At 41.4% G+C, this 23,230-nt stretch overlaps 2 protein-coding genes across 5 annotated transcripts in view; one reads left to right on the forward strand and one right to left on the reverse strand.

The window, feature by feature from the left end:
- LOC129725322 (uncharacterized) overlaps positions 1 to 15,408 on the forward strand; it is a 201,751-nt gene extending 186,343 nt beyond the window's left edge. For all 4 annotated transcript variants that reach the window (XM_055681006.1, XM_055680991.1, XM_055681011.1 and 1 more), the window contains 6 exons: positions 9,658 to 10,086; positions 10,147 to 11,034; positions 11,093 to 11,296; positions 11,362 to 12,852; positions 12,921 to 13,433; positions 13,500 to 15,408. In XM_055681006.1, the coding sequence (XP_055536981.1) occupies positions 9,658 to 10,086; positions 10,147 to 11,034; positions 11,093 to 11,296; positions 11,362 to 12,852; positions 12,921 to 13,433; positions 13,500 to 14,521 (4,547 nt within the window). In that variant the 3' untranslated portion in view covers positions 14,522 to 15,408. The remainder of the gene's footprint in view (positions 1 to 9,657; positions 10,087 to 10,146; positions 11,035 to 11,092; positions 11,297 to 11,361; positions 12,853 to 12,920; positions 13,434 to 13,499) is intronic.
- A 404-nt stretch (positions 15,409 to 15,812) lies between these two features.
- On the reverse strand, positions 15,813 to 16,629 carry LOC129725341 (39S ribosomal protein L43, mitochondrial). The gene has a single exon (XM_055681036.1). It carries the CDS (start codon positions 16,535 to 16,537, stop codon positions 15,986 to 15,988), a length of 552 nt encoding a protein of 183 aa, XP_055537011.1. The 5' UTR covers positions 16,538 to 16,629; the 3' UTR covers positions 15,813 to 15,985.
- Between the last annotated feature and the right edge of the window lie 6,601 nt (positions 16,630 to 23,230).

Below are 23,230 nucleotides of genomic sequence, written 5' to 3' on the forward strand. Positions count from 1 at the left end.
ACACATGCAAACTGCTTGCCAAACAATATATTTCTTGGGGAATTGAAGATGAAACTGGATTGTGGCTTTTTTCCATTTTTTTTTTTTTTTGATGTTGTTTGAAGTCTTGACTTGACTTTGTAGGACTAGTTCCGGTGACATTCTATTTTTCGAGCCACAGTTTGGATAGAGAGGTTCGGATTCCTCTCCGTAACCATATTCAGCTTTCCGTCCTATAACGATTCACACGTCAATATTTTTGTCACTTGTTGCTTTCCTTTCGACACTTCAAACGTTCATAATATCATTCCTGACTGTGTTTTTGAGCCAATTAAGCTTTTTTGTCGAGTTCACGCACCGAGCGGTGAAAATTTTGCGGTTACACAAGATCCGTTCGCACAATACTTTTTCGTTCGACGACATTTTGAGCACTGTTTACGAAATGTCAAAACATATCAAAGTAGGCGAAAGTATATTCCCAGTTTTAATCACTTGGAGGTGTTCGGATTATTGCGGATATAAATCTTACTATACAGGGTGTTCAATAAGTTCGAATACACGTTAAAAATGTGTTAAAAATTGAAATACAAGATATTCTTTTCTAAATTAACTTTGATTGAAGCAGTGTTTATTGAGAACTTTCATGACATATGAGCTGGAAGCACACCTGCTTTGTGCTGTATCACGAGCTTGAGACGTTTTTAAAAAAAATCGACACGCTCCTGGTCCATCGGGATTTCGTACAAGACCTTGGAAACAAGCTTTTTAAGTTGGTCCATGCTTTCCCTCTTTACGTTCGCTCCAGAGGATTAGGATTCGCGGACCTGAGAAGCCACAAAATCTTATCGAGAAAATCAGTCGAATTCTCTCGACACCACGCTTAGACGATATTCGCCGTGTGGACAGGTGCCCCAAACCATCACCGACGTACAGTGGGACAAATAAATCCGTTGCACACTGGGAAAAAATGAACCAAAATTCCCACTAATTAGAAGCCATTGAGTTGGCAATCGAAATATAGCATTTCTTATGTAAAATTGGTCAATAAATCGATTGGTGACATTTTCATCCCGTGCAGGGCACAGGAAAGGGTCTATTTCTCTGAAAATTGGCAAATATAGGGTGAGAAAGGGCAAAATAGACCATTTCGCATACCCTGCACAAAATGAAACCATCATCAAATGAGTTGTTGACCAATTCTACAAAAGAAATGCTGTATTTCAAGTTGCCAGTCTAGCGGCGACTAGTGGAAAAACCGGCCCCGCAATTCCAGGTTTTACTGTCGCTTATTGTTCCGTTGGTCTAGCTCCGCCACTGTTGTCGTGCCAATCTCCGACGCCCGAGGAAGCGACTACACCCAGGACCCTAACTTACGACCCGTTGTTTCACGGACTGATTTTATCACATGTTAAACCCCAACTTTTCCTACCTATTCTAGATTCTTAGTCTGTTGGCATTCTAGTTTCTGCAAAATATCGTTTTCGAATCTAATTCCGAGAAAAAAAAAACTTATTCAAGCTTGTGCGATAGTTCGCGGTAAACAAACAAAAAATAACACCTTGCGCGTCGTTTAGCCTATATAAGGCTGAAGCTGACACCAATACCAATGCACACAAAGCACATGGTGCCACCTACACAATAAGGAAAGGTTGTTTTCGAACTTTTTGAAGACCCTGTACAACCATTCATTTGTTGGTTCCGTAAAACGGGGCGAACAGAAACCTAACTTCCGAGCTTGAAAGATGCCTTTATAAGTCTTCAGTAACATTTAAAAACCACGCGAAAAATATTTTATTGAATAGTTCAATAGTAAACAAGTCCTGCAAACCCATTTATGGGCTAGCAGCACTACTGTCGGTTTGCTTAAAAGAACGCGAAATGGAGGCTCAAATTCTAAGCTTTTCCAAGTACATACTGAAAACTTTTTCTGTGGAAGTCATTTTGTTCCACTTAGAACTTGTTCGTGTGCTGTAATGAGTCGTGTGCTATAGTTGAGTATTTTAAGTAATTCATCATCAGTATTTTAAGGTATTCATCATCGTTTTCCGTACGTTCCATGAAATTCCCCCGATTCGCAGATTAAGGATGCGAATAGAAACAACTTCATAGCGAATATTTTTTGCACAAAAACAAGTGGATTTGAGAAGTGCAATCATATTTTCTCATAAAGTGATGCCTGAAATATGCTTTGTACATTTTCAGCCCATCATGGCCAGGAATTACAAACAAAAAAATCCAAAAACGCCGCCGGGGGCAAGCTGTTGAGATTTTAGTTTTGTCTTATTTTTATCATAGAAAGCTTCAAATAACTTTCGAAACTTTGAGCTCATGCGGGTCATTCATACAAACATCAAGGTGAAACGGTGTTGAAGCCACACACCGACTTCGCGCCACCACACAGTGGTTAAAAACGCGAAAAACGCGATCGTCAACCTTTTTAGTATAAAGGTGTCATTCAAACGCTATAGTGTATTCGACGAAGTTTTTGTAGATCTTAAGGGGCATTTTTTGACGCAAATAAACTTTTGATTAATTCACCTAAAAGTTAAAGAAAATATTTTTTTAATTATTTATCAAATCAAAACGAAGTCTTCAGCAAAGTTGTAGACAATTTTATGTAGAGGAGCTTTGCTGAAGACACTTTGGTTCTATCTCTTGAAAATCGACCACATACAGGTAGTTTTAAATACAGACACTCTTGAAGTTTCTAAAAATCGAAAAATACCACATAACTTTTTCTGATGTGATTTTAGAGGCCAACTATGTTCTAGACATTTTTTTCTATTTAAAAAATACATCATTCTGTCGAACATACCTTGGGCGAATTTTCAACTTTTCCATAGGGTTCAGGACATTTTAGATAAAAAAAATGCACGTTTTGAAACTAAAATTTCTCGAAAACCTGAAAAAACGACAGTCTTCACTCGAAAGATGGGGATTAGTACTGGCTTCCCCAGGTGGTTTCATCAGTTTCTTGCAGTCTCTTAAAGACTTGGGCGTGGGTGAAAAAAATTAGGTTTTATGATTTTTCGGCGTTTATTCATGTTTTTTTTTTCTTTCAAGATGTACAGAATCGAAACGATTTTTGATTTTCAGTTGAAAAGTACGAAAAGCAGTTATATTTATGGCACCGCAACATTCTTTGACGTTTTTCCAATGCTTGAGTTCTGAAAAGAAAATGTCAGCTCAGAAATAGATACCCTTATTTTAAAATTTTGTCCATACGGAGGTATGGACAAATTTTAAAAAAGGGTATCTATCGCTGAGCCAACATTTTCTATTCAGAATTCAAGCATTGGAAAAAGTCAACACAGCAAGTCGGCTATTTGTGGCTTCAAAGCTGTTTCACCTTAAGCTAGGATGAAGGCAAAAAGGGCTAAGGAATTAAGCTCCACTTTTTGCCCTTTTGGACCACAGTACACTGTTTCCAAAACTGCAAAAACGGAATTTTTTCGACCAAGAACCAAGATATGTGCAGCCGTAGTGTCTTCAAAAAAGTTGTTCTATTATTCATACTCCGTGCTATAGAAGTTGCAATTTTGTGATTAATCAACTTAACAGAAAGAAATTAATTGAACTTTCCTCGTTTTGGAGTATAAATATCCTTTTTGTTCGGAAAAGTTTCATCATTTTTCAAAAGTAACAACTTTGTTGAAGTCCAAATACTTCTATTTACCTATTTAAATGGACTTTTGTTGAGTTTTCTATAGATTACCCCTAAAAATCAATTGTTTTCAATTTAACTTTTCATAGTGATTTTTTACAATTTTTCAATGTTCTACAATATTGTTTGCTCTAACGAAAAAAACAATATCTTGAAAAAAGTTTATTTTTTTCTTTTATTTTTATGTCATTCGGTTATTGAAAATTTTTATTGAAAAAATGCACTAATTTAAATTAATCCTTTAGTGCCTAGTGCCGCCTTTAGACGGTCTTCAGTTGATCCGATTACTCGTCGAAGGTTGGTTCGCGAGTTCAAAGGCTGTTTTAGTATCGGTGAAAGGAAACCAAAACTTACGGTCTATTTAAGTGCGAATTTCGCAACAATATTCGCTTTTGACACGAAAGAAAATGAGTCAACTTAATCTAGGGGTTTTTATAGCCTTTCGGGTAAAAAAAGTTATTACACGGTTATAAATAACAGAGCTTTCTGACAGCTTAGTCACGCACACCAACTACAGTTTGTTTGCCTCATAATTGACTCTTGCTTTCTTTAGAGAACCTTTTGTGTGTTGCTCATATTAAAGATAAAGGACACACGCAATCCTCGTAGAGGTAAGCTAACTTTCAAGCCGGTGAAAGCAAAAAATATTTTACAGTTGTCATAAGAATTTTAACAGTTTTTTTTTTTTGCATAATATGTAAACTGCATTAATACAAATGCGATAGGAAAATTTTATTAGTAATAATGGTTTCTATTACCATTTTCACCACAAGGCGGCCTTTTCATCACATCTTTTCACTACACCGCATATTACCTGATGTAAGGCGATTCTTGCTATCGATGACATTTCACCTGATATCCAATAGACCATCTCACCGAATCTCTTTAACCTCACTTCTCTGACAGTTAGTGGTAACTTTGTTTACATTTTGGACTTTGTGCTTTTTTTCTGGCGGAGCAATCGTGTGCATAGTGAATCAGCTGCTCAATTTATAGTTGTTCTTAATGTACTGGCACCTCACGCATTTGGGGTGCATTTTGCTAACAATTGGCATTTTGCTAACAATTGAAATATTTTGCTAAAATTGAGAGCAAAACTGTATCGCCCGAAGGTAAACAAAGTTACCAGTAGCTGTCAAATTCAAATGCGCGACGTCACCGTGCGATGGTCTATAGATCATAGCACGATGACGTCACAAAACAAGAAGATGAAACATTTGTTTACATAGTAAAAATTTCGGCTCGAATAAAAATGCGGAACTGTCTTGTTGAAATTTGCGTTTCCAAGAATAAACCAAAAGATCACAGTAACGAATTCGCATAGGCGGAGAGTTTTCCCATCTTTTTCGTACTTGTATCATTCATTTTCACTCCTATCGCATAAAAAATGAATGGAACGCATTGTAAACAAACCCGTGGGAAGTGTCAGAAAAGTGAGGTTATTTTTCGTGTGCAATGATCTATACAATCGAGCTGTGATCGGATATCACCTCGGCAACATGATATCGCGGATATCATTTTCGAAAACCAATAAAAACCATATTTGCAGCAGTTGGCAACACGGCCAAAGAAATTTGACGCACCCCTACAAATTTCGCAATTCGCGTTGCATGCGAAAAAGAAGGAAGGATATATTTTAATTATATATCGAATGTTGATTTTCACAGATTTACACGGTACGGTGGATGGAAAAGTTTCGAAACGTTGTTGAACAAAACGCAATTCATCCACTTGGTAAGCAGAAAGTGTGAACCAAAAATATCAAAAGTTTTTGCAGCACGGCCAACCGTACCGACTTATAATAAAATTAAGCAGTGCGCTAATTAAATCTCCCAGCTGGTCTCGAGGTACGATGCTGGCCTAACAAGCCAGTCGTCGAATGTTCGAGTCCCGGCTCGGGAGATACTGTTAGTGTCAGTAGGATCGTAGCGCTAGCCCCGCAATTGTCCTGTACATTTAACAGTCGGCTGCGAAGTCTGTGTAAAGTTAAACAGAAGGTCGAATTCCGATGCGGAATGTAGCACCAAGGCTTTGCTTTGCTTTTGCGCTAATTAAAATCGACCAATCAGAGAGAGTTTTCACTTTGACAGAACTTTGGGTGATTTTTGGTTTCTCTTGTCACGTCCTGTCCTAGCTCTAGCAATTCAACTGCTCTTGTTGTCTTGTTTTTTGCTTTGAGCGGTTTTTGTTTTCTTCCTTTTTCAATTATCAAAGCAAATGTCAAACCATATCATCTCACTGTAGTGTGAACATCACAAGTGATATCCGATATCATCAGGCAACATCAGTTGATATGCGGCGTAGTCTGAACAAGGCATTAACAAAATCTAGTTCACTTAAAAGGGTGCTACGATGAAAAATTGGCCAAGCAAAAATATGTGAAAACCGATCATTTTTTAATTAAAATCAAATAATGTTTCTTTGTCAAATTCAATTCATACTGAATAATGAAAAATATTGACTCAAGCTTCCTTTTAAGCGTATGCGAATTGCCGGACCTTTCCCTTGACTCCTTCCATCAATTTTTGTACAGCCTTCTTGGTCACTTGATTCGCCGCAGAACGCCAATAAGCTTTGAACTGCATCTCGTTGACAACTGTCTTTCGTGTCTTCTTGGGGTCCGCTGGACGACAGCCCAGTATTATTCTATAGGGCGGAACTCTGGTTTGTTGGGAGGGTTCTTGTTCTTTGGCACCACCTGGACATTGATCGCAGCATACCACTTCATGGCCTTTTATAATTTTTGTGTTCCTGATGTCCGGTCGAAATCCTGAATCTTATCAGGTTATGGGCCCAGTTTGCGCGTGTGTCAGGAGTGTACGTTGTGCTCGAAGAACATGAGTTGCTTGAATGCATCTAGAGCGAAACGGCGGGAGGGAAGGAATTGCAAGTGAAACAGGAGGAAACTGACGCCGTTCGTCAGTGTTTAAACGGCGCAGCATCGCGAGCCGGTTACAGCTTAGGAAAAAGTTGTTGATGTTGCGTCATGAAGGTTCATTTTCTTGGATTTGATCGAAATTTGCGCGAATACAAAGCTACCGAGGCAGGGATAGAAAATATTGATATAGTGTGCCATTTGTTGCTGACCTTGGACCACTGTCACGTACAGTGGTAACGGCGCTCAAGATAATGCCGGAAAAAAACTTAACCCTCGAGTTCCTCGAATGCCGGCAGATCGAATAGAGTGTGGAAGTTGTTTCCTCTAAACGTGAGTCGTCTGACAGACTACAGTGGTTCACCGACTTAGGTGTCACGGACCACATGGCTAAAGACCAAAATATTTTTGAAGAGTTGGTGCCTTTGAACATAACGTCCACGATCGCGAAATATTCGGGAACAATCAAAGTGATTGCGGAAAATGGTAACCGACAGCGCAAGTGTATCTTGGAGGGTGCATTGTTTACTCCCGACCTCCGACGTTATCTTTTTTGATCCAGAAACTTGAGATGGCCGGAATGAAGGAATGACTAGTGCCAAGTTCGGTGTTGGCAATTCTCGATTGGTGTGTGACAATGGCGGTGAGTACCGTAGTAGCGAATTTTGATAAATACTGTAAACAGAAGAGTTTAGAGGTGTGTGTAGTGTGGTGTAGTGGAAAGGCCAGGAGTGGATAAGAAGTTTTGGGGTGTGGCTCAAGTGCGGTCATCGAAGGTAAGACACCCTATGAACTTTGGGGAGATAGAAAACCTGATGTTTTGGTGATGAGAGTCTGAGGAAGCTCTGTGTACTGCCACATACCCCAAGCGCACCTAAAGAAGCTAGACAAGAAGGCGTAAAAGGGAGTTTTCCTTGGATACCATTGCAACGGCTACAGAATTTAGGACCCGAAGCGTGGAAAGGTCATTGCCACCAGAGATGTTATCGTCGACGAGACTGGACTTGAAAGATCATGGAGCAAAATACTAACGGGCAGTTCCATTCGAAAGGAGCAGCGAAAGACGTGATTCGCAAGAGGCTTTCAGCGGAGGTCGAGAATGAATCGGTTGAACAGCAAACGGAAGAAGGAACTGAACCCGAAACAGGAGTTTGGCCGGAATCAGTAACAGATACGGAAGAACTACCTGAAATGAATGACACCATCAACAAATTTATGGATTGTGGAGAATGCGTGAATGGCATTGACAGTTCAGCAGAGGTTGACCACCAGATCGTTCCGGAAATAGAGGGCAGTGCTCGGAAACGTGCTCTTCCGGCTTAACAGAGAGACTACGAGTTGTCAGTTACGTGGAAAACTTTCCAGATTCACTAGTGAAAATGCGGAAACGTGAAGACTGGGACCTGTAGAATGCAGCTGTTCAGGAGAAGATGCAGTCCCACAAGCAGAACAACACTTGGAGCTTGTGCGAGTTACCCGCAGGTAGAAAACCCATAACCCATAAGTGGGTCTTCAAAGTGAAGAATGATGAAGGTAAAGCTCCTGACAGATATAAAGCCAGGCTTGTGGCCCGCGGCTTTACTCAGCGCTACAGCTGCGATTATGATGAGATGTATGCCCCGGTTGCCAAACTGGATACCGTGAGGACGACGGTACCCGTAGCAAACCAGGAGCGTCGACAAGTTCATCAGCTCGGCGTTCCTTAACGGAACACTTTAAGAGGAGATTTTTATGGTACACCCGAGGGTCTGACCGTAGTTTCTAAGAAGCTTGTGTGCCGTCTGAACCTTGTACGGACAGAAGCAACTGGGTTTCAAGCGCAGTGAAAACGACCAACGCATGTATTGTGCGAATGGTGAAATGCGAACGAATGATCCTAGTCCTTCACGTTGATGACATTCTCATCGTTGGACGTGATGTGAAAGCAAGTTCCGTGATCAAGAGCTGCTTCAAGAAGGAATTCGCCATGTCGGATCTTGGGGAGGTGAGCTGCTTCCTCGGTATGCTTATCGAGAAAGACATCAAGAGGCGTTTCGTGAGGATTTCGCAGCAAAGATATTTGGAGAGCCTCTTCCGGTGCTTTTGCATGGAGGATTGTAAACCAGTCTCCACACCGGTCGAGTGCCAACTGAAGCTAAAAAAAGGAGTTGAAATAGAAAAAACTGATAAGCTTTTCCGTGAGCTGTCTGGCATACGTTGCACACACTTTACGACCGGACTTATGCGCAGCAGTGAACGTGTTCAGCCAGTTACAGAGTTGTCCAACGAATTGACACTACTTGAAGCACATCCTTCACTATTCGATGAATGGCTACATTTTGCGAGTCTTCGGAGGCACGGAGACTTGGATAACGCAGAAGCAGTAAACAGTCGCTTTGTCTTCGACTGAGGCCGAGTTCGTGGTGTTGTACACAGCCGCCTGTAAAGGCATATAGGTGCGAAGGTTGTTAGGAGATCTTGGAGTTGTCATCGAAGGACCCGTGCCATACTATGAAGATAACCAATCATGTATGCGACTTGCAGAAAAACGGCGTATGAAACACCTCGATATCAAGTTCAAGTTTATCCAAGAAGTGATGCAACAAGGTTATGTTATGACAAAGGAACTACCGTCCGTGGCCTTTATGCGTCTCCTGGAGTAGATTGGAGTTCGAAGTTCCAGAAACTGAGCAAGGGTGAATGGAGACAATTTCATTCACAGGTGTTCACGCCCAGCCCTGCTGTAAACTGTAAGTTTGACGATCTGTTTCTGGCGCAATCAGCCACCAGCCTTCTTTTACTTTGTTGTTGTTCTTTTTAGTCATTCATAAATAAACACGTTGAATAGTTGTGCGTTATAATTTTCGTGTGCCTGATGTTTGTCCGAATTCCCGAATGTTATCAATTACTTATCTAAGGACTAAATAATCTTATGTGTTGTCGCGCGGGGACTGTTATTTGACTAGAAATTCGAAATACTTAATCATTTTCTGTGGCAATGGAGTAAGGAATGTGCTATAAATTTTTGCCAAACTTTATATTTTGAATAAACAGATTTCTATAAAAAGCTGAATGTTTTGTAAAATCGATTTTAGAATATAAGTCTATAGATACAAGCCATGCATAAGTCTCCATATCGCTTCTTCTACTTCCGTTCCAGAAACCATAGCATTAACAGCCTGTCAGCATCTGCGACGTGCGGAATCACGTCGCGCCAAGTCACTAGGCGATAACTTGCTGCATTCGGTGCGAATACCACGCTGTACGGCGCTCGGCGACTTTGAGCCGGTTCAGTGCTCGAACGAACTCAACGGCACTGAATGTTGGTGCGTGGACGAATACGGCGTCGAGCTTGCGGGCAGCCGAAAACCGAGTGCGGATGACGTGAACTGCACCGTCATCGAAACCAAATGTCAGGCTTCCAGCTGCCGAATGTTCTGTCCGGCGGGTTTCGCCCGAGACCATAACAGCGGTTGTCCAGTCTGCAAATGTCGTGACCCGTGCGAAGGAGTGCAGTGCCCCCGTGGACAGCAATGTGAACCCGTGGAAGTCAACTGCAAGAATGAACCTTGCCCACCAGTTCCCACCTGTAACTATACTTTATACTCCCTTAATTCACTCTAACCAACTGACCATTCTTACCCTACAGGTCGCAAAGCACGTTCCTTAGCAGATCTGTGCCCAGCGGGGCAACCACTAGCTATCAGCGGTACCGCGAGACCATTCCTGTGTGGCATCGACCCGGGTAAACCCAGCTGTCCTCCCTTGTACCGCTGTCTGGTGCAATCAGGTAACGATTATGGAGTTTGTTGCCCTGCTTCGCTGCAGTTCGAAAAACCTGGCTCCTGTCCAAAACCAGACGAGATCGTCTCTACCGACAATACCGGATATCTATGCGGCACACCTTGCGGTCATGACCTCGAATGTCCGCAAATGCAAAAATGTTGCACATCGAACGGTTGCGGGCGAAACTGTCAACAGCCGCACAATGTGACCATTTGTCATCAGGCCCGGATGCTGTCCGAGCTTCTCTCAGTGAATGAACGCGAAGGTCGGGGATATGTTCCACAGTGTGAGGGTCCCGGAGGTAGCTTCTCCACTCGACAGTGTTCCCGCAACGGGTTGGTATGCTGGTGTGTTGATCCCAAAAATGGAAACAAAATCAAGGGTACCATGGGAGCTGCTCAAATGGTCAATTGCGAGGGTGTGGAAAATATGATCGGTCGCAGTGGAGGACGCAGTGTCGATGGTTCCCAAGGTCTCTGTGATCACAACATTTGTGCTGCGGTGTGTGAGTACGGTTTCAAGAATGACCACAACGGATGTCCGACCTGTGAGTGCTCGGAACCTTGCGAGGGCTTCGTTTGCCCATCCGGGTCGCATTGCGAAGTCGCCAAAGATCCAAACTGTGCTGCATTTTCGGGTTTGTGCTCTTCGGAACCCGTCTGCAAGCCGGATCTTGTTTACTCCAATCCATGCGAGATGGGAACTCCACTAGCGGATAACATCACCGGAGAACTGCTGTACTGTCATATGAGTAAGTATTATCTAGTTAGTGTAGGGTTGAAACTGACTCATTCAATTTTCTATTGCAGATCGACCTAAAAGTCGAGAATATCAGATTCGAACATTTTTCGATGACGAAGAAGACGATACCAATGGCCGCAAACGCTCTCTATCCAATACGATCAACTGTCCGGAGACGCACAAATGCATGAAATTGCACGGCGAAACAGGCAGCGTTTGCTGTCCGGTGGAGAATGACACCGTTCCGGTGATGGAAGCCCGTCAGCAATCAAGTGAGTGTTATTAAGAGTGAAGAATTCAATAACATAACCTCTTATATTTTCATCCCAATTGCCAGTGTGCGAATACCTGCGAGACTTCTCGGATCGCATGGAGGGAACGGTCGAGGGTATGAAGCTTGCTTTACCTCCGCCAACCTGCAGTATGGATGGAGGTTACGAAGCTGTACAGTGCATACGTCGTAAGACGCGGGTCAGCCGCAGTGACCAGAGACGCTACTTAGAACAAAACAATATAAGACAGATGAGAAAGTTGCTGGAAGAAGCTAAACGGGCCAGACGCGAGGCGGTTCCCAGCAGCGAGCCATCGCACTCGAACCTAAAACTAGTGAAGGTGGATAACTATCACGAAGAAGCTCAAATGGTGCGTGCTACCGAGTCTGCGGAAGAGTACGGTGTTCAAGGTAGAGCGGCCAAAATCATAGATTTTAATCGACTTGATTCAAAGAACTCTAACACAAATTTGGACAAACCAATTGTTAAACCATCCGCGCTGTTGAAGAAGAATGTCCCAGCAGAGAAACAGATGGTAGAAATCGACATCGAAGAGTGCTGGTGTGTGGACAATTTTGGCACGGAGATTCCCAGAACCCGCGGAATGAACTCTACAAGAAAGTCGTGCGAAAATCTACGCGAATCTCTCGGATGTCTGGATTTAACTTGTCGCATGGGATGTGATTACGGTTTCATTCTAGATCCTGTGACTCAATGTCCTTCCTGTGAATGTCGAGATCCTTGTGACAGTGTAAACTGTCCCGAAGGCCAAGAGTGTCGATCGGTTGAAGTTTCTTGCGAGGGAGAATATTGCCCGCCCGTTCCAGCTTGCTTTCCTAAAAAGCCTGGACAGTGTCCATTTTTAGTTCCACCTGGCAGTGAAAATGTCGAATCCGACTCGTGTGAATATGAGTGCAGAACAGATGCCCACTGCGAGGGATCCAAACGATGCTGTTCCAATGGCTGTGGAACGCAGTGCGTTGAACCACAACTTAAAACCGCATGCCAGCATCTGCAGACAATACAGCTGCACCAGGCCAGTGAACTTGGGGTTCCACCGAAACAAAAGTACATTGCTCAGTGTGATGACGAGGGTAGTTTCCGAACAATTCAATGCGGTCCAGGAAATACCTGCTGGTGCGTTGATGAATACGGCAATGAGAAGAGTGGAACCCGAACTTCGGACGGCCAACCTAACTGTGAGATTTACCCGAAAAATGAATGTCCACTGAAGAAATGTTCATTCTGCGAGTATGGCTATAAAATTGACGCAAATGGTTGCAAGACGTGCGAATGTCGGAATCCGTGTGAGGAAATTTCTTGCCCACGGGGAGAAGAATGTTTGCTCATTCAGGTGGAGTGCATTTCCGTTCCATGCTTCAAGATGCCCATCTGCGTACCGATCCGTGATTCCATTTGCCCGGAAGGACTTCCGCTGAAGTCTGGTGGTCGCGAAATCGTATGTGGACCGCAGGTGGACGGCGACGCTTGTCCTTCCACACACATCTGTCAGCTAAACCCGATCAGCAACCGCGGGTCTTGTTGTGCCAAGACAAGTAAGTAGGATTGCTTGGTAAAGCTCAGGATTTTGTGTTATTAATGCATAAATTTATTCTTCCAACAGGAGATGTTTGCTTCGAGTCGATCGAATCGAGCTGCCTGGCCTCGGAGATGCATTTGTCCGACAGTAATGATTTGGAAAGTATCACAAAATGGCGGTTTAGTCCTCGACTAAATAAATGCGTTCCCGTCAATCTACCGCGGTCCAGCGTGTGTCAGTCGAAAAATTTATTCCACAGCGAGCAAGCTTGCAACGGAGTTTGTCCGGTGCTTTCGCAGTGCGAACGGTTGCGAATGAAAAATGCGATGGCTGCCAAGCGCGCTGGACAACCAAGTACCTGGTTCCAGCCACGCTGCGACCCTGAAACTGGGTTCTGGAGCCCGGTGCAATGTCTTGGTTCGACGGGTCCCAGCAACGGAACGACGACGCCGGAAACTCCCAGCTTGGGAGTCTGCTGGTGTGCGGATAAGAAAGGCGCACCAGTGAAGGGTTCACTAACCAAGGGTAGCGAACCATTATGCAGCAGTCGTCAGGCGAGAAGGCGGTTGTCTAGTGGAGAAGAATCCAGCGATCCAGGTGGGTTACGGTGAAAGCTCTCTGTTAGACTTCATTCTTATTTTAACTTCTTTTCTTTTTTCTCAGTAATGGAGGAATTGATTCGACAGATCACCTTCCTGGTGGACGAAAACAATTATATTGATGAGGATCTAGAACCAACGGTTCCATCCGCCAGTGCAGCTAACACCGTTCCCAACTTTGCACCTGAACCGCGCTACATTGGATCTGTTTCAGCCGTGACTGAGAAAATTATCGAAATGGCCAGAACCGATGATGGAAGCAATTACATCGAAGACATCGGTAAGAAGCTAATTCCTTCGACGACACGATGTCAAGCTCTTAAGCTGGCAGCTTCTTTCCCCGTTGCTTGCGATGAAAATGGGGCCTTCCAATCTACGCAATGCAATGGAGATACTTGCTGGTGTGTCGACGCTGCCGGTAACCAACTTCCACTCTCCAGTACTTTCAAGCGTGGATTCCGCAACTGTCTCTTCACCCCGATTGACGCAGTGGAAATCGAGCTCCACCTGAACAATCCTCATCAGAGACTTCTGCTGAATCTGTACGAGGTTCTCCGTAATGATTTGTCTTCGATGATCGGCAGCATCTTTGACAACTACCGAGTACACGAAAACAACGACGGAAGCGTAACGCTACGGTTCGATCTAATCGAAGACAACAAGGTGGACGACGCCTTTGCTATCGAAGAAATGGTCCGCGATCATGCATTCGTCATGTATCACGGTGCTCTGATGGCTGACGTTACGCAGTCTCGATTCGCACACAGAATCTCCGCCAATCTGCCGGTACCGCAGCAATCGTCCGGCATCCCGGAGAACACTTTCCAAACGATAGTGTTCGTTCTGGCGACGGCCTCCGCTTTCCTCATCAGTATCTTGGTGGTGTTTGTGATGCTGAAGCGGGGCAAAAACAAAATGAAACACTACAGCAATGGTAACCGTATGATGAGCATTGGAGCGGACAAATACCTAGACTACAGTTCGCCGATTTTCGTGCTGAGCGCCAACGATACCAAATCTCTTCCGGACCACAACCATCGACCAGTGACCGCAACGACGTCTGCCAAAGTAAACGAACCGAACTAGAACAGTTTGTTGAAACAATGGTAACCAGCACTGACTTCAGTGCTTCCGGAATTAACAAGGATTGATTCTCTCCATGTTCAATGATATACCAACATGTTTTGTTTGAGTTATGAAAATTCAAAAGAAGAAATCACACAACACGTGGGCCAAAAAACTTATTCACCAGTTTAGTGTATATAATTACCCACTCTCCAGCGAACCAACATCTGTTAGAAATAAAAATCAGTGCACATTCCATTTTTCTGCTCAAAGTTGCTCTATGTCCCTTCTATGAACCTTTTTAAGACCTTCACACATTAGAGACTAACCTTTAATACGCCGTTATTATATATCATCTTGCTTAGCTACTTTTTATGGGGTTTGTATTGTGAATTTCACTTTCAGCACTATCAGTAAGGGGAACAGGTCTCTATTTCTATCTATCTACAGTTGTTTTAGAAATTTCTTGCACACGACAGTTTCTTCAATCATAGATTATACAAGTGTTTTTTTTTGTATTTACCTGTACACTTTTAAGAAAGCAGTTGTAGTTGCGAACTCAAGTTCGAAAAGTGTGTAGTGTTATGTAAATAATTACGGTTACTAAGTGGAAGTTTGGAAAATATATTGGCTGGAAAGTTTGATGGCGACCCTAGACGATGGGTGTGAGAGCTTAGTCTACGAACCGTAGTCCGGAACGTCCAATGTGCTCTTAGGTTACTCAGATGCTTTTTATTTATTTATAATTATCTCCCATTGGCATCTATTTGTAGGAAACGAGTCTTCGAAACAAAACAAGGATAAGAATGACACACTGTACTTTGTACATAAAATAGCCGATGTGTAACTGTCAGAACCAATTTTGTCCCATTTCAATAAAATTGAATTAAATAATTGATAAAAATGCAGGTTTGTTTTATTGTAGCCTTCTAGTACTTAAAAGAGGAACTGTGTGAAAATTTTCATTTTTGAGTGAACGTTTACAAATTTTGTACGAATATTTGTAATTGGTGCAAATGGTAGATATGAAAACCTTACAAAAAAAACTTTGTTTCCTACAACAGCGTAGTAAAGAAGCTGTTCCAAGTGATTTGGTTTCAATTTCTCAAAAGAATCTATTCTAAAAAATCGACAAAACTGGAACTGTCTTGTTGCAAAAACTGTTGATGCTATTAACATTGTCTTCTCATTGTAATGCTATTAACATTTTCTAAACTACTTAAAACAAGAGCGTTCGAACATTAAAAAAAGATTCCACGCAAAATTGCAGTGCAATAGTGCATTAGTAGTGTACTACTAAATGGAAAATTAAAGATAACTAACGGTTCTATTTATGATTTGTTGGAGTAGGGTAAAATCATTGTTAAGGCCACTAGTAGTACTCTACTCTAATCTATTCTAAAGGAGATTTCTCGCATCGGGATTGTCTTCTTGCCGTTGAATAAAAACAACTTTCTATTAAATTCTATATTTATACACGTTTTCCTACGTTGTTTTCGTCTCCCGGTTTGCTAACTGTTTCTGGTAAAGTTCGACCAGTTTCTCCGAGGCCGTCGGTTCTGTCGTCTGGAGCCGTGACAATTGCTGGCACGGATATTCAGCAACGTTCGCCGACGGGTGTTGATGAGAAAACGGTGTCCACGGTCCCTGAATCGATGGTATCTCCGTGTGCCAAAGTTTACGTAATCGAACGTCGCTAGATCCACTAGCCTGCGTCTTGAGCACTTCGATCCACTTGCGAATTTCGTCTCGTGTATTGTTCCGGCAATTTATCCACTGCTTGTCGCCGTTCAGGTATTCTGCGGACATAACTGCTGTCCGATGCCGCCGGGGCTTAACGTACACCACGACACCCGGATTGGCACGGGTAAAATCGAGCAAATCCTGCTCCAGAAACTCACGCATCCCTTTACTGGAACCATTATTTTTGCAGTATTTCAGAGTGATCCTTTGCAGCTGACAAACATATCGACCCACACCATTGGCAAGAGGAGCCCGCGGAAATCCGGACTTTAGAAAAAGATGCGAATTGGACATTTTAACACTGAATTTTAGAACTAAAATCTGCTTGTTTTAAATGTTACGGGAGCGTAAATGCTTCAAAACAAACACATGTCAGTTATGTCATTTCGTCAGTATAGCTATTTGGAAATATAGACCGGCAAAGTCTAAAATTTAAAGAACCGTGTCATATTTTAGAAAGTTCGGCAAATATTTAAGCTAGAGTGAACAGTTTGGAAACTCATGATTATCGCATTAATAACAACCATAACAATAATTTATGGAAAATTTTCCATTTTCCCCATGAATCTACGATAACACAGATCACATCAACAATCTAAACTATGGCAATTTGTCAAGATTCCGTTCAGGGAAAGAGAGTAGACGCGTGAAAATAAAACACCATGTATTTATTTTGGGACGAGGGGTAAGGGGCTATCCACATACCACGTGGACAGCTTTGGGGGGGGGGCTGGCTGATGTCCAAGGTCCATACAATTTTTTAAGAATTTATATGAACAGTTGTCCACGGAGGGGGAGGGGGGTCAAAATCGCTAAAAATCTGTCCACGTGGTATGTGGATGGCCCCTAAGACAGTGAGTAAATTTGAATTTTTCCGAGTTTTACTGAGAAAACCAGAAAAATAAAGGGCAAAGCTGAGTAACTCTCGTGGCTCTGAATATCCATCCTTAAACTTTTCTCCCACCTCAAATATACAAATGAATGTTGCACGGTCCCAACATCAAAGATGACTACACACTTAATTTATCTCGGCAAACTTCCCAACAGCTGATAGAGCTCGGCGAAGCTTTTAACGAATGTCAGTAAAATATTTCGACGAACATTCAGCAAATATATCGATTTGCCGTAAACCAGCAAGTATTGACATTCCATTTGCCGAAGTTCTTGAGAATTCTGCCGAGAAATTGTAGAAAATTTCGCTGAATTTATCAGCTGTTGAGTTCTCGGCAATAAAATCTTAGTGTGTAGAACAAGATTCCTGACTTCCAGTTTTTTCTTACATTTTGCCCACGACACCTTTACAACGGTTAGTGCTGCCATCTGATGACTTAAATTCGGATTAAACTATGGTTATTAGCAAAACCGATTTATCGTGCAGTAAGATTATTTAGTCCCTAGATAAGTGAGCCGTTGCGGAACAGAGTGGTCTATGTGCCATCGAGCAAATTGTTCAGGAGAAGCAATTTTCGAAAAATCTCTGGATAAAATTCTGTTCAACGGATTCTTTCAAACAAAATGTTCTAATATAAACGTGTCATGCAAAAAACTCATTTTCGAAAAAAATGGTCTTTAGACCACTCTGTTCCGCAACGGCTCAAGTAATGTCGTCAGTGTGCCCATTGTATTCGAGGCAAATCATGTTGCACACAAGAGCCCAAGCATTACCCAACAAACATTTGGGCTGAATAAATAAGCTTATAATTTTAAAATAGCTGAATAAAGTCTGTATACAGGTGAAACGGATTGCCACAACGCTCAGGTTGATTTATCAGCTGAACAAGCAATAAATTCGGGTTAAAAAAACTTGTGGAATACTCCACGCCATTATTTAATTGTTGGCTGGTTAAGCGCTATTTCGGTTTAAAAAATAGCTATTAGACAACATTAATCGTGATCCACTCACAACCAACCCAACTGGTCTAGATTCAATCCTAGCCGACACCGGGAGATTTTCTGAGGCGAAAAATCTCTGGGATCACGCCTTCCATCGCATGAGGAAGTAAAGCCGTTGGCGCCGGTCCGTTAATAAACGGGTCCTGGGTGTGGAGTCGCCTCCCTGAGCGTCGGTGATTGGCCACAACAGTGGCGGAACCAGACCGACGAAAAATAAGCGAGAATAAAAAAAAACATTAATCAAACACTAAACGAACTGGTTGAATAAACGCTTCTTGATACTTCCCAAGAAACATTTTTTGGCTAAATAAGGTCTATTAGCTTATAACTAATATTATTCAACTGACGGCTGAACATAGGTCGAATAATGTATTTCTAAGTGTTTAATCAGCTTTTAATCAGTCGGTTCTGGAGAACTAAATCAGCTACCTGTTACATTCGGCTTCCTAAATAGCCGACCACGGGTTTAATAAGAAATAACTCAGCCATTTGAACAACTTTTATACATGAAAAACTCTTTTACAGCCAACAGCAGCTGGCTTGTAGTATAAATAAGCGTCTATATGACAATTCCATGGCTAAAATTGTACATTCTGTTTTTCTGAAAAAGTGCTCTTTCAGTTTTATTACAGCTACGATTAATATAATTCAAAATATATATTCGTCTAAATTAGACAATTTTTTTATTGTATAGGCGAATCGAACACATCTAAATCTTTCAATTGTTTGCACTTCTGTGTGTATTTTTCATCGCTTATTTTTCTATTATTGTTAGTGAAAATTACCTTTTTAGTATCCAATTCCCCAATTCCAATTCCAAAAAAAAATACTCGAATCTCGAACTCATACTCATGAGGTTCCTGGTAGAACACGTTGCCGATTCGTCTGTCTTGACAAACATGCATAGGTATCGATTTAACCCGTACATATATTTCCAGTTTATTTCATAAACAGTTCTACATTGGCTGTATATATACTGAATTGTTGCTGAACAAGCGAGGCATTTGTATCCCTAATTGTAGAAATTGTAGAAATCATCGCTAGTTTATTCACTTCGTAAATAGAAACGTGCAGTGCAAACGAAAAATAATGATAGTTTTTGCAGCACGGCTAGCCGTACCCACTAATATTAAAATTCTATAGTGCCTTGTATTAAATCGACCAAATATAGAGGGCCGTCACTTTGACAAAACGTGTTCTATCGTGTTCAAGGGTTATGATACAAATGCTGAAGCGCTTGTTCAGCTACAATTCAGTATATGTACAGCCAATGTAAATTTGTTTATGAAATAAACTAGAAATATATATACGGGTTAAATCGATACGTATGCAAGATAGACGAATCGGTACCGCGTTCTACCAGGAACCTCATGAGCATGAGTTCGAGATTTGAGACTGGCAGTAAATTAATTGGATACTAAAAATGGAATTTTCACTAACAATAATATAAAAATAAACGATGCAAAATACACACAAAAATGCAAAACATCGGAAGATTTAGATGTGTTCGAATCGCCTAAGCAAAAAAAATTGTCTAATTAAGACTATTATATATTTTGAATCATAGCTGTAATAAAGCTGAAAAAGCACTTATATAGACTATAAGCCAGCTACTGTTGGCTGTAAAAGAGTTTTTCTACAAGCTTTACAAAGAATGAATAATCTCTTCTACAGAATCGCTAAGCATGTATAAAAGTCGTTTAAATGGCTGAGTTATTTCTTATTAAGCCCGTGTTCGGCTATTTAGGAAGCCGAATGTAACAGATAGGTGATTTAGTTCTCCAAAACCGACTGATTAAAAGCTGATTAAACACTTAGAAATACATTATTCGACCTATGTTCAGCCGTCAGCTGAATAAGATTAGTTATAAAAGCGCTTATTTAGCCAGAAAATGTTTCTTGGGTAAAGTCGATTTGTCGCGATTCGACTTGAAAACTGCTTTGAGAATCATGATCTAGTAGACCTACCTCTATTTTGAGCCTTGTTATGGGCAAAAACTGGCAAAAGAAAAAGCAGACTACATTGAACCAAATTGCTCGCACATAAATGTGTTATCATTGCTTGACTTTAGCTTTTAACGATTGTATATCATTTTAGAACTGATTATCACCCTTTGCTTGCGCAGTTCGAACAAATAAGGGCAACACTAAACAGTTGAAATGTTTGTTATTAACTTTGGGAAAGATTATGGATGAGCACATCGAAAGTTAAACGGTGTGAAACTGAATCGTAAAACAGTTCATGTTTGTAGGTATATGGTTTCCCTAACCCATTCCCGGCGGAGAGTAATCAGATTTTACCTCGAAAAATGACCTTAAAACTCTCATTACTTTTTTACCTCTGAATAATAAATTCTCTAATAAGGACTCGACGATTCCGTTCAGTGTAACGACGTTTGACGTTACGTTCCCAAGCAGATCAACTCTATACATAACCTGTAAAAATTCAGCGACGCCAGCGACATTACTTATCTAGGGACTAAATAATCTTATGCTGGGAGTGACCGACCATTCTCATTGTACAAGTTTTAGTGACTCAATACTTTGAAGGATCAATAACGACGCCGGCCACGTCCTTGCAATCAGGTGGGAAGAGGGAAAGGATGTAGGCGGGACCTTTGCTATTCGGAGACCGTGTTAACCTCTGCATCTCCACAAAGGTCACAGGAAAGAGGTTTTGTAAGTTGGGAAGAGTAAATTGATAAGTGATGCGATCATACATGTACTCTATAATCGTCGCTATTGGACTATTACCGGTTTATTCTCCGTTCAGTTGGCTGATTAGAGATGCACATTTGGTTTGTTTATATTTGGTACCGGTTTAAACTAGCAGACATTAGTAATGCTGTAGAGACCGCGAGCGATTGTGTGTGGTTTAATTCACTAGAGCACAAGACTGCTCAACTTCCCGATTTTGAACCGATTCTAACCAACAAGCAAACGCCCACTAAGTGATATATTTCAGTGATCTGATAAATACTATGCTACAAGCTGTGGTTCTGATTTATACCAATATACCACCGGAAGGCCGGTCGGACCACTCACAAATTTGTGATGTTCACTTTGAGAGAAACTCAAGTTATCATATTTACAAAGCCTAGTAGTCTGATCAGGAATAACCGTGATGTACAATGCGTTAGGATATATCCTAATATCGCGAATTATCCTAAGAGTAACGGTCGAGTTTATTATGTTAGGTCTTCTATGGGACACCGCCGCTAATAAATCACACCAGTGAGCGCAACTGTTTGTGTATTGTGTTGTGTTGTGTATCTATTGAAGTAGAATACTTCTCTCAGAAAGTTCGGCTACATAGGGATGTGAAATGAAAATCTAAAACCGAAAAAAGTTAAAAATATGTCCAATTTCGGTTAGTATTCGATGGATTTTCTTCGTTCTTGCAGCAATGGATTGGAAAATCTTCTAAGATTCTTCCCAAATGAAGATAATTGTAATTTTATTTTTCACACTATTGTACTATTGAAAATAGTTAAGCCTTGTCAAAACAGAAAATTCGACCTCTGATTGGAATCACATACCTTGCAATTGAAAACATGCTTTTTGGCCTATATAAGAGCCTGTTTCAGCCGAAGCCGCTCATAATAGTTCTAGACAGCGACAACAGCAGTCGTCCTCCCTTAGCAGCAGCACTAGCAGTGCAGTGGATACCAGCGATAGCGGATAGCGGCCACAGCTGTGGCGTAGCAATGGATAGCGCACTAGTTGCAGCGGATCCCAGCAACTATAGCAGCTGGGCCAGCTGATGCAGGGACAGCGGATACCAATGGCAGCGTATAGCGGCCACAACTGTGGCATGGCTATGGATAGCGAACTAGTTGCAACGGATCTCAGCATCGATAGCGGCTGATGCAGTGAGGCACTTTAGTGAAATGCAGTCTCTGTGTGATAGTGGGCACCAGTGAATGCATTCAATGAAAAGTTGACTCATTTTGACAACACGTGAGCCGTCTAGTTTTGAGTGTTATATCAGCATTTCACTGTTTACTTTATCACAACGAATACTTTGTTCGCACTGTCAGTGATAACGCAAAGATGTAATCGGCATCTTATCCGATACTAAATTGAACAACAAATTGTCCTTTCCAGGATGAAATAAAAACCTGATGATTAAAGCGTTAATGTTTTCTCTTGAGTTAATTTACATTTTTAAATTTGTAAAAGTTATAAATTTTACTTTATTTTCGTGTCTCAGATAGTGATGGGAAACTTATCGATACTTATCGATAATATCGATAAATGCTGGTCATCGATATTATCGCTAATTTTTTGACGTTAACGATAATTATCGATATTTAAGGGTGAGCACAAGTCAGTGCGGTAGGCTACTGGAGGAGACCAGAAAGAAGGAGACCTCACCTACCCTACCCCAGGAGTTGCTTTTGCCGCTAGGTATTTGTTGAGTGCTGCTATTCGACAAGATTTAGCATTGTTGGGGGTGGTGTAAAGGTTCGCCCCGGGTGTCACTGAGTTTCTGAGAAATAATGGTAACTAAAAAGGTATTTATAGTTTTTAGTTTCCTAAGAACAGATGAATTCGACAACTTAGTACTGGAGTACTTTGAAAAATTATCCAAACTTTTTGCACCATCTCATAAAAAGCAATGATACGAAATTGTAATAAAATGCATTTTCATTGGCTTGCCAACTCTTATAATGTGATGGACATGCATAGAGTTCTCCAGGTGCGTTGGTATTAGTGTGATGTTTACGATTTATTTTTTGTTAGCTGTAAGAATTTTTTGTCACTCGGTAGTTTTTATGCTCTCTTTCAGATGACAGTTCTCACAGGTGACAAAAATTTCTTACAGCCAACAAAGAAAAATCAAATACATCGCACTAATACAAACTTACTAACTGAGAATTACTATTGGTAATTCTCTGGAAATTGTTTAGTTTAACTTGGAACTGTTTTAGTTTGAAGTATCTGTTACCCAACAAACAATTTTTAGTTTCACTAAAAATCCAAATCAACGAATTTGTTGCGCCAAAAAAGTATCCTGATTTATACAGGGGGTAGACAAAATAATTGAGATGAATAAAATTCTCTCGAATTTTAAATCGCCAGAACTTTACG

This window comes from Wyeomyia smithii, chromosome 1, assembly GCF_029784165.1.
Source record: "Wyeomyia smithii strain HCP4-BCI-WySm-NY-G18 chromosome 1, ASM2978416v1, whole genome shotgun sequence".
NCBI classification, from domain to species: domain Eukaryota; kingdom Metazoa; phylum Arthropoda; class Insecta; order Diptera; family Culicidae; genus Wyeomyia; species Wyeomyia smithii.